The following is a 12,550-nucleotide window of genomic DNA, read 5'->3' on the forward strand; positions in this document are numbered from 1 at the left end:
ACTGGTTCCAGAGAGTCAGGGGTTTCCCACACCCTTACATAAACCAGATCCAGAAGCTCGTCGAAGGGTGGAGATACCCAGGAGGCAGAGGGCTGAGCACCAAAGGCCTTCAGGAACACAGACTCCTCTTCGGAGGGGGCTTTGGATGGCCAGTCACCTCTTTGCTTCAAAATCTCTATGATGTCAGAGAAAGAAACATCCTCAGAGGATGACTTAGGGGACCCCGCTGATTCCTTGAGGTCGGTGTCTGACATGAGAGACTCATCTTGGGAATCTATGTTCATAGGTAGGTACTAGGCTATCAGCCCTAGGGCCCATACAAGCCTAGCCAAAAAATGCACCCTGGCTTTCGCCACCCAAGAAAATTATTTTCCTGTGCCCCTGTCGAGCAGAGCCACAGAAGTGATCCCCGGGGTGAATTTCCCATTTCCCATCCAATCATCAAGATTTTTCTTTAAGAGTGCTAATGAGGAGCTCTGTTTGACATAGATAAGTTGTTTGTTCCAGAGTATGGGAAGTCTCTGGGACAGGAATCTATCCCTCCAGCATGTTCTGTTTATTGTGGTGACAAGGTTTAGGTCCCTAGAGTGTGTAGCTCGGAGGGATTGGGATTTCTTTAAGTGGAGCATGTCCAACAGCTCTGGGTTTGACATAGCTTTGTATGTTAGGCAGAGATCACCCCCGAGTAGACAATATGCGATGGAGTAAAGCTGTAGTTTTTTGAGACGGTCTGCATAGCGCATCTGTTTGAGGCCAGTAATCCTCTTTGCGAGGTATTTCTGTGGTCTTTCCAGTTGTTGTAGAGGTCTTGTGAGGTACATACCAAAAGGGGCGTTGTACTCTATAATGGGTCTAATGAGTGATGAGTAGAGGGGAACAATGACCTCTTTTTTTCTGGATGAGAATCCTTTTGTGATGAGATGAGCCACTTAGAAGGATTTCCTGACCACTGTGGCAATGTGATTATCAAAGGAGAGACTACTGTCCACCTGTGTCCCAAGGTCTCATCACATTTTCAGCATTAAGTAGACTACCAGCTATGTGGTAGTTCATGGGTACAGAGTTTTTCCAAAGGGGATGACAATACACTTTTTGGCATTGAGCTTCAGGCCATGGCTTTGACACCAGGTATCTGTCTCAGTGAAGCCCTTCTGTAGTTTGTCCACATCGTTAGGAGTTTCGATTATGGCTCCTAGTTTGCAGTCATCTGCAAACTTTGTTAGCCAAAGACCTTCTGTGCTGGCCTGCACTTCAGAGAAGTAGATACCAAATAGGAGAGGACGCAGGACTGCACCCTGTGGTACTCCACTTGTCACTGATCTGATGCTGGATTTGGCATCCGCTACTTTCACAGTGTGGGTTCTGTCCGTGAGCCAGTTGGCAACCCATCTTGTGACATAGGGATTTATACCTAGTTTAGTGAGCTTATCTATAATTCCAGAGTGGGGGATGGTGTTGAAAGCCTTGGTGAGATCTAGATAAGCTGTGTGAACCATTTTACCCTCATCTATGGCTTTGGTGACTACTTCAAAGAAGTCAATCAGGTTTAGGAGACATGATCTGCCTTTTACAAATCCAAACTGGGTAGGGTCCAGAGTTTGGAGATTACTAATGTCTTTGTTTATGAGTTCCACAATGATACGTTCCATGGCCTTGCAGACCAGGCTCGTCAGGCTAATGGGGCGGTAGTTCCCGGGGTCCGTCATGGCTCCCCCTTTGTGGAGTGGGATAACCATTGTGGTGCGCCATTCAGTGGGTACAAAGCCTGAGGTGAGGCTATGATTGAACATGGTACTTAGGTAGGGTGCCATTTCATTCTGCATTTCATGTAGAACGCAGCCTGGGATATTGTCAGGTCCCATGGATGCTGTTTTCTTGGCTTTGGAGTGTGTTTTTGTTTACCTATGCAGCCGTGATTATAGGAACTTTGCATTCTTCCGGTATAGAGATGGGCCCTCTAGGGGGTGAGAAGGGGGTAAAGTTAGCACTGAACTTATCTGCTTGGATGTTGGCAATATCAGTTGGTTCTGTATATTTAGTGCCATTGTGCTTAACTCAGAGTAGATCTGAGTGTTCCTATTTAGATTCTTGACATAGCTATAGAATGCTTTTTGGTTGTCTTTAGAGTCAGTGGCAATTTTGTTTTCGTAACTAGCTTTGGAGGATTTTATGAGGGATCTCAGCTTCTTACTGAGGTTGACCAGGGAGTTCCTCCAGTCATGGGATTTTATTCTTTTTTGCAACAGTTTCTTTCTTCTGCTGTAGAGTTTGTTTATGGCAGAGGACCACCAGATTGGCTTCCTTTTTTTGGAGGATAATATCTTGGTTCTATTAGGGATAGCATGATCCATGCACTCGTGTAAGTGCTTATAAAGTGCATTTGTGTAGGATTCGGCAGTCATACCTCTATTGTCCGTCTGCATGGGTGTCATGAAGTTTGCCACCTCTGTCTTAAGAAGTGTGAAGTTGGCTTTGGAGAAGTTTTTTACGATGGTTTCCCTAATTGGGGCTGGGGGTGGGATGTGGATGTCTAGGCTGATTAGCTTGTGGTCGGATCTGACCAACGAGGAATTGACCTCTGGTGTGGAACACCGGTTTCCCATGTTGGTAATGGCCAGGTCTAGGATATTGCTGCCCCTGGTGGGGGTGTGAATAAGTTGATCCAAGGCATTGGAATTTATGAATTCCAGAAAACGAGCAAAAGAGTTGGTACACGAGTAGTTTTCCCAGTTAATGGTGGGGTAGTTGAAATCGCCCATTATTAGGGTGCTGGGTTGTACCCTAATACTTTCCAGTGTATCAAGAAATGAGGAGTATGAATCCTGGGGCATGGTGGGGGGTCTGTAGCAAGCTACAATTTGGATTGCGGTCTTGCCCAGAGTAAGTTGCACTTGGATAATCTCGGATGCATTATGCTGTGCAACTAGCCTGGAGGTGTGGATATCCTTAATGAATATGGACACGCCTCCGCCTTTAGTGCTTCTTTCTGGGTTAGGTGGCCGAAAGGTGTGGTATGAATTGAAGCCTGGTAATGCAGGGGTGCTCTCTGGAGCTTTGAACCAGGTCTCTGTCACTGCACAGATGTCAATGTTCTCCATTTTAAAGAGTGCCTCGAGTGAGTGCGTTTTGAGGTTTAGACTTCTAGCACTGAGTAGCATTACCCTCAGATTTTGCTTGCTTGTACCTGTTACAGTGGTGAATTTGTCATTTGAACCTTGCCTAAAAAAGGCACTATATGGGTGGCAAGAGCCTTAGCCAGTATCCGGAATCCTAAGGGCGACAACTGCAGGCCATCTCTGGAAAAACATCGTGGACTGTCGATCATGTCGTCCCAGGCAGACAAATACTGGATCCCCTTAGAATGACACCAGAAGTTTAGCCAATTGTTGAAGTCAATCATTTTGTCCTTGTACTGTGGTATCATTCTGGGTGATGGCAGGATGCTACTCAGGGTTAGGGTCATACTTGCCTGGGATACAAGATTGGAGAGCTCCTCCATGTCTCTTTTCATGTAGTCCAGGGAGGTACGTCTCAGGTCATTCACACCAACATGGACAGTGTCATATTTGTACTTATTGTGGAGTGACCATGCTTCCTCTTGCACGTTCTCTTTCTGAGTGTCTCCTCAGGCAAAAACTCTGAGGGGCCCTCAGAAATATGGGGACCACTCATGGGGGTACCCTGAGGCCTTGGGGCTCCACTGTCAAGAGATAGAGAGTGATCAGAGACCAGCACCGGTGCTGTAGGGGACAGGGTGACTGAACCGTATGATGCTGCTGATGACCTGGCCAGTGTACTCCGCATGGCCTTGAAAGCCGGTCCACCCAGGTCCAAAGATCGACCAGCCATGGAAGACCTTGGATCAGAAGGGACCAGGTCCGAAGCAGAGACAGGAGTCAGGCTTCGCCACGCCGAAGCACCGAGAGGGAGACTAGGAGCAGAGAGGTGTCCTAAAGCCTCTCTCTCGGGTTCGACCGAGGAATCCTGAGTCCTGCACCCCGTGGATAGCACTGGAGTCAGAGCTGACGTCAGAACTGATAAGCCAGGAGGGGCTGTCAGAACCGACCTAGAGACATCAAACAGAGCAGAGCACTCTGGCTCCGAAAGCAGAGATGCACTCGGAGAAGTATCGATGTAGGTAGAGGGACCGGCTCTGGAGCCGACTGGGTCAGAGCCGAAAACAATTTAGCCAGTACCGGTGACTGAAGAAGTCTCTGCACCACTCTATCGACATCCACATCCGATAAGGTCCTGGAGGATTTAGAGGATAGGGAAGGAGATTGCGACCTCCTCTCTGAAGGAGACCTGCGAGGAGGAGATACCAGCCTAATGCTAGGTGACCGGCTCTGAACAGGCTCCAAAAGAATAGGAGCCAAAGCAGGTTCCATAGAAACTGACACTTCCTGTGGCCCCAAGGACAATGGAGCAGAGGATGTCATCAAAGATTTAGCTGTTTTCTCCGGTGGCTCCGAAGATACTGATGGAGCCGGGGATCGCTTTTTAGCCTTAGACGGAGAAGACTTAAAGCTGGAAGCACTCTCCAAACCCTCCTCGAAGGAGGGTTTCAGAAGTCCCTTCTAAATCAATTTGTTCTTCCTTTGCTGAAGAACACACGGGCTAAAAGCATGACAAAAACTACACTATTCCTGGAGGTGAATCGCTCCCAGACAGTACACACAAACAGAGTGTCCATCAGTGATAGACATCTTATAACTGCACTTCCTGCACTTCTTAAAGCCCGAGGTCCTATCTTCCTTAGTATCTTTAGACATAGTCACTACAAAAACTGAGTCACTAACCCAAAAACCAGACCAACGGTCAATCAGCCACAAGCGCGGGGACAGTACACCACAAAGACTTCTAACTTAAACGGTCCTAGAACACAAGGTCAAGAGGGAGGACTAGTTCCTCTAAATTAAACTGTCTTAGCCTCCCCAAGGAAAGTTAAGTTAGCACACAAAGGTAAGTGAGGGGACAGACTAGGTCCTCTAACTGAAACGGGCCTAGCCCGTTGGAAACAGCTAGTGGGATACCACAAGAAACACGCTAAGACAAGAAAAAAACAACTTTTCCACGACACAGCTCAAAGATAACACACAAATAGCCATGAAAATAGCTTTTTTTGCAAAAACTTCTCTGCTATAAAGATGAAAAGAATACTTGGCCACAGCCAAGAGTGAGACCATGTCCGAGCTTCACGAGTGGCAAATGAGATCTGAGGATAGAGAGCAGTGCAGCATGGGATACCATCTTAGCCCAGCCAATTGAAAGACTTCAAGCTAAAGTATGGCAGAGTCAGAGCAGACATTTGGCTCTGAACCCACGGGTAAGAATGTAGGCAAGATTGGACTACATCACATCCACAGGTTTTTCACCCTTTGAGTTTCTCTATAGGCATAGGGTGAGGAGGCCTTTAGATCTGATTCATGGTGAGTGTGAGGGGAGTGTGAATTCCACAAGAAGTCTGTTGTGGCATATGTCCCACACCTCAGGACAAAGCATAGGGAGCTCATGGGCTTGGCCCAGGAGAACCTGGAAGGAGCCCAACAGCAGAAAAAAGTCTGGTATGACAGGAATGCTTGAGCCCGAGAGTATGTTGTGGGAAAGCAGGTAAGGGTGCTCATTCCTGTCAGACACAATAAGCTGCAGGCAGCTTGGGAGGCAAAAGTGGTAAGGAAGGTCAGTGATGTTAACTAGATGGTAAACCTGCTAGGCAGGAGGCAGGGGCACAAATTGTACCATGTTAACATGATGAAGCCTTACCATGACAGGGAGGCCCTGGTGCCGAGTATTTCAAGTGGATGGCAGGAGGAGTCTGAGGGTGATCTGGTCACTGATCTCCTTCAATGAGGCTCAGATTGACATCTCAGTGGAAGGGGTAGTAATGTCCCACTGGCTATTCCCTACCCAGGTTCAAGAAACCTGAGCAGTGATACTGGAGTATGGGGGCATGTTCCACCATGTGGATACAGGACCCCAAAGGCCCATCAAGCAGGCCCCTTTACAGGGTGCCTGAGCAAGTTAGACAGACTTTGAGGCAGGAGCTATGTAAAATGTTGGAACTGGGAATAAATCCAGAAAACCAGCAGTCCCGCAGCATCCCCACTGGTGCTGTTACCAAAGAAAGATGGCAGCACCAGGTTCTGTGTGGACTACAGAAAACTATATGGTCACACAGAGTCAAATTCCTAACCCAGGCCTTGGACTGATGAAGCCTTAGAGCAACTGGATGGGGCTAAATATCTGACCACTATTGATCAGATCAAGGGCTACAGGGCAGGCAACTTATACTGCCATGGATAGACAGAGATCAGCCTTTGTGACTCGTTTCAGATTATGTTTCAGGCCCGTAGATCGTATTTTAGCAGGAGCATGAGATTATGCCCCTGCTTACCTGCATGATATTGCTATCTACATCCATTCTTGGCAAGAGCACCTTCAGCATGTCAGGGAAGTCCTGAAGTTTAGGCCATAAAGATTATATCTTACAGCTCTAATTGCAGCCAGACACAAAATGCCTGTGAAAACCAGGACTAGGAATCCTATTGTACTGTCTTTAGGGATGCACGAATTGCTGCCCTGGAAGGATGGAAGTTTTGAAATGGTTTTATAACTTCCAGATGCTATAACACATCTTAGCAAAGCTTGATGTGTGTGTATGCTAATGCATATGTGCTAGATTTTGTTGAGGACTAGGATGTCTTGTAATGAAACCATGTGAAGGAGTGGTTAGACAGTAACATTCATCTTATAGTCATTAGCAAACTTCGTTAGCCACAGATCTGGATTTGCTGCTTGGAGATCGGAGAAGTTTATACCAGGTAGAAGTGGTATCAGCATTGAACCCTGAAGTAAACTGATGCTTGCTTGCTTTCTGAGGTGGCACCTGCCACTTTAATTATGTGGATTCTATCTTCTAACTAGTTTGCTATCTACCTTGCAACACATGGGTCTACATGTAGATATTTTAGGTTATTTACATTTCCAGAATGGGGAGTGGTTTCAATTCCAGAATGGGGAGGGGTTTCAATTCCAGAATGGGGAGGGGTTTCAATTCCAGAATGGGGAGGGGTTTCAATTCCAGAATGGGGAGGGGTTTCAAATGCTTTTGTCAAATCAATAGACACTGAGAGGACTGGAAGACCATTCTATAAGACCATTCACCATAGTCTCTGAGCTTACTAAGTAGATATGAACTTCCTTTGACAAAAAACCAACACCTTTTTTGCACAATTTATTTTTAATTTAGACAGGTGCAGAATGTGAATTGCATGAGTCTGTGTCATATTTATTCCACTACTAACTTATTTAAGTTTATTATTTTTGGTCCAAAACTATTGGGGATCATTAGGATATTAAGATATTTTGTTTACTGAGTGTGATAACACTAATCTAGGTTTTAAGATGCACAGAATACCTAGTTCTGCAAATTTACACATTTTAATGAGCTACCGAATGTTATTATAACAAACATTGTCAAAGTAAGAGCTATACATTGCTCCAGGCTCACCACCACAGATTATGAGTTCAAAGATGAACTGCTAAAGCTGAATACATTGTTTGTGGAAAGATGTTATCAAAAAGTGGCCAATATTTTCAGAGGAAATTAAGTGCAATAGAACTATTCATTTTAATCCTATTTTGATGTTGGAATTGACAGTGTCTAGCCTCAGGGGAAAGGAAAATAGATAACCATGATGAGCTGATTTCTGCCAATATCATCAAAACAATTATTAGAAACATCTGGAAAATGATAAAGGTCAACAAAGACATTAGACTCATTTCCTGTTTTTGTTGACAAAAGGAACAACATGATGCATCCGTTAGAAAATTATAGCTATACCAATATAAATGTATGCATTACTAAATTCTCAGGCACTTATTCATGTGACTTTTTCATATATTCTCACTATATTAATACAGGTTCAGTTATTGCATTAGTATGTTTGAACAAAACTTTCAACAAAACTTTCAAAACTAGAAGTCATTATTGCTGAAATTCAAAGGAGGTATATATGACAGAATGTACCAAGTGCATAGCTTTCTATGTAAAATCAATACAAAGCACTCCCAGAGTGAGAGAGAGAGTGTGTGTGTGTGTGTGTGTGTGTGTGTGTGTGTGTGATCAGAATTAACCAAGTCACAAATTCACTTTATAGATATTCGATTAGCTGTCACCAGGTTTTAAAAGTTGTTTTTCATTACTGACAGTGTTGTGCCACACTTAAAAGGAAGGTGACTTGGACACATTCTGTAATTATAAGAACTGGGATGCTAAAGTTAGATATCAATCATTTTTGACAGCACAAATGATTAAATATAATTTTTTTAAATTGAAACCTTTAAAGCAATGCAGTGTATATTTTACTGTATTCAAATGTTATATATTCACTTCAAACTGTCTTTTTAACTGAACATTTACAATCAGAGTTATATAAATTCAGTCACTATGGTTTGTTTCACTTATGATGTGAGCATTTTATTAAGACTGGCTGATTTTAAGCATGGTGCCTACATTATACCAAATTTAAATAATTAGTTTCTCAGGCTATTTTTATTTTGATGAAATTTCTAAGCTACTGAATAAGACAAAATCGCTTAATACTGCTACTAAAAAGTTCTGTGGAATATTTTATGTTGAATAGGTTTGTTTTTTTAGGACTGACAGGCATAAGAACATTTAAAATGCATGACTTTTTAAAAAAGATAAGTTGCCTCAAGAATATGTAAATATGAGTTCTGATATTTCAAAAATAAAGTGAAAATTAGACAAAATAAGAGACTTCTGAATGTTCATTTTACACATTTCAAGTGTTTCTGCATGAAGCTTTCACTCACTGCTCCTCCTTAGTGTAGGGGTTACACTCCCCATATTTGCTGCTTACCTCCCCAGTTTGCTAGTAACTCTGGAATTACTTTACACTGAATCTGGAAGTACCCCATAATCCTTCAGTGTTGGAAACAATAGATAATACTTATTTCATGCTTACAGTGTTGTAGAATCACATGTATGGTTCCATAACCTGTTCATGAAATGTGGAGCAAGAATGGACAAATTTCGGTTGCATTCGATCATTTTTCCACCATTATTCAGGAAACCCATCTGGCTGAGTTAATTTTCAAGAGAATATTCTCAAGATCCATAGACGTCACCCCACTGCTTTCTTCCCTTATCAGACACATAGATAAAATACCCCTTTGATATGTACACATTCAAGCATATTATGCATTTGTAAAGGCCTTAGAGATTTCCAACTGAAGATTAAAGGCCTTATGCTATATTCAGTAGCTTATCAGCTTCTTCAAGTTGACCTATTGCTCACTTTTCAAGATGAAATACCCAGTTCTATACAACCGGTTTCTTCATAAAACCATTTGCACGAGGGACCAAAATGTATACCAACAGATAAACAAGACTCAACGGAAGGATAGGTTTCTAACCCAATATAATTCCCAGTCAAGAGCATCAGGTACCATTACAGGTCAAACACACTAGTGCTGTGGCTACAGTTAAAGGCTAGTTTTGATAGCTGGATAGATAGATAAAACTGTATACTAGGGTTAGTATGAATATCCCTGCTCACATTATGAGCTGACCACTATTTACTGCTCAAAAAGGATAGCAAGCTTTTTACACGTCTATTCAAATATGCATACAGCTAAGCATCTTGTGGTCCCTGTGATTACTTGCCAAGTATCTTTCCTCTATTCCTAACAAACCTTGGAAGAGATGTCAGATTGATACCACATTTTCATAATTAAAAAAAAAAAAAAAAAAAAAAAAAAAAAAAGCACACACAGCTTGCCATAAATGTCTAAGTAAACAAGTTGCATAGTTTAAAACGAAACAAAATGTGAACATCACAGTCCTAAGGAAAACATAAGGCAGCAGAGTCTCAGTAATCCCAGAAGATAAGAAAATGTTCTAATTATGAGGGTAACATGGTCTATTGCATTTTACCTAGATTGCTTATGTAAGGTACTGCAGAAAAGACACTCTACTAACAGGGAGAACAAGAAACATTAAGTTTGCACAACAGATAAGAATGTCTTGGAGACATACTGGTTACTGTTATCTACATAATTCCCTGAGAGCAAATTTTCACTATGTGGATGGTAGCTGGAGGATATAACTTACCAATGGAGACGTAGGCCACTGTCCTTGGTGGTTGTGGTGGTTGATGCTGGGGAGAGTAGAGATAAAACTATTGTGTAGTGTGTGGGCAGTAGATATATGACTGATATTTAGGGTGGTAATTTAGGGTTTTTCTGAGATGTACAAATTACAAACTACATGACAGTACAGGTCACGTTGACATTTACTGAAAGATTGCACATCTGAGTGATGACCTCATAACTTACCACATGATCATAATGACAAGTTTCATGACGATCTCATTCAGAATATTGAAGAATTCCACCATTAGTTTGGCCTGCTCACCCATTTTGCCCATTGCAATGCCAAATGCGATGAAAAACCCGATCAGACCTGCATTGATAATGAACAAGAAAAAAAGACCGGCACTGTGTTTTACAGAACTTCATCAAATTGAAAATAATAACTAATTTTTATCCTCTGCAGTTGATTTAGCCAAACACAGAAAAGTCAATTATATAAGGAGATAGTCAAGGGGGGAAGGGACATTACTGTAGCAAATCTGAAATATTAATCTACAGTGTGTCAAACAGTACAGTTACATATTATGCAACATATTGGTTTAAGTAATATTTTTTGTAAAGTTTGTGCTCATAAAGTTTGCATGATTTAATGCAGCATATCAAAGCAGTTCAAACATATTAAAATATGCCTGAGTGAATTAATATGTCAGTGCATACATATACTGGAAAGAATTGTGTTTTAAATGCATCTCCTTAGCAATTTTGCAAGTATATCATAAGCAGTTGCTTTTAGTAAGCTTCTATTAACAGTTTTAAACTCTAAGTAGAAAACAAATGCCTAACAGTTACCTTCTTTCCTAATGTTTTGAACAGCATTAATTACATTTTTCAGAGGGACTAAATTTATAATCTCAAAGACACTAACTTCCTTACAATATATGAATTACGTTTGAGTGTTTTCCAAATCTGTACCAACACTCAAGATCTGAGATGGTGAACAGGCTTACAGGTATTATGCTAAACTGGTTTGACCTGGGATTGTGGATATCACTAACAAACTATTAATATCAGATTGCTGATAGCAATGGATTAAAAGAAATTCACATTGGGAACACACAAGCTGAAAAATTGATTAATGGACCTTTTGGTAATTCTTTGTTCTACATGGTTCTTCCTGGTCTAACATTTTTAATGCTATCTTCTTTTGTAAAATTTGTCCTGCTTGTGTTTTTCCCCTTTATATCTGGCAGTAAGTACACGTTGAAGGATTATGCTTGCTCCTCCCCTGTACGTTCATTAGAAATTGCTTTCTTTTGATTCTATTCTTTAACTCTCACCCCCTAAAGGGCCCATATCTGTACAGGAAGAATGCAGAGTCCCTGTAATCACATCTATGCAGGTAAAAGCTCCACTCTCTAAAACCAAAAACACAGTATCCATGGGATCAGACAAAATCCCAGGCTGCGTTTTACATGAACTTCAGAATTGGCTCCCCACCAATGCACCAGTTCAATCATAGTCTCACGTCAGGCTTTGTGCCCACTGAATGGCACACAGCAACAGTTATCCCAGTCCACAAAGGGGGAGCCACCACTAATCCTGGGAGCTATCGCCCTATTGGCCTGATGAGCCTGGTCTGCAAGGACATGGAACGTATCATCATGGAACTCAAACAAAGACATTGGTAACCTCCAAATCTCTGGCCCACACCCAGTTCGGGTTTGTGAAAGGCAGATCATGCCTTCTGAACCTGATCGACTTCTTTGAGGCAGTCACCAAAGCCGTAGATGAGGGTAATCTGGTTCACACAGCCTATCTTGAGCTCACCATTCCCCCATTCTGGAATTATAGCTGAACTCGCTAAACTAGGTATAAATCCCTACGTCACAAGATGGGTTGCCAACTGGCTCGCTGACCGAACCCACACTGTAAATGTTGCAGACTCCAAATCTGACTTCAAACCAGTGACATGTGGAGTACCACAGGGTTCAGTCCTGGTACGTCTCCTGTTTGGTATCTACTTCTCTGAAGTACAAGCTAATCCAGAAGGCCACTGGCTAACGAAGTTTGCAGATGAATGCAAATTAGGAGCCATAGTTGAGTCCCCAAATGATGTGGACATCCTACAGAAGGGCCTCACTGAGACAGATGCCTGGTGTCAGAGGCATGGCCTCAAGCTCAATGCCAAAAAGTGCATTGTCATCCTCTTTGGTAAAAACTCTGTACCCATGAACTACCACATAAACAGCAGTCTACTTAACACTGAATGTGTGATAAGAGACCTTGGGACCCAGGTGGACATTAGTCTCTCCTTTGATAATCACATCACAGTAGTCAAGAAATCCTTCTATGTGGCTTACCTCATCACAAACAGGTTCTCATCCAGGAAAAGGAGGTCATTGTTCCCCTTTACTCTGCACTCATTAGACCC

At 42.5% G+C, this 12,550-nt stretch overlaps 1 protein-coding gene across 4 annotated transcripts in view; it reads right to left on the reverse strand.

Moving 5' to 3' along the window:
• Positions 1-12,550, reverse strand: part of SLC1A2 (solute carrier family 1 member 2) — a 472,492-nt gene that overhangs the window by 87,044 nt on the left and 372,898 nt on the right. For all 4 annotated transcript variants that reach the window (XM_044082654.1, XM_044082653.1, XM_044082650.1 and 1 more), the window contains exon 6: positions 10,363-10,489. In XM_044082654.1, coding sequence (XP_043938589.1) covers positions 10,363-10,489 — 127 coding nt within the window. The remainder of the gene's footprint in view (positions 1-10,362; positions 10,490-12,550) is intronic.

The sequence above is a fragment of the Protopterus annectens genome, chromosome 9.part0, assembly GCF_019279795.1.
Source record: "Protopterus annectens isolate FY-2018-M chromosome 9.part0, PAN1.0, whole genome shotgun sequence".
In the NCBI taxonomy this organism is placed as follows: Eukaryota; Metazoa; Chordata; order Ceratodontiformes; family Protopteridae; genus Protopterus; species Protopterus annectens.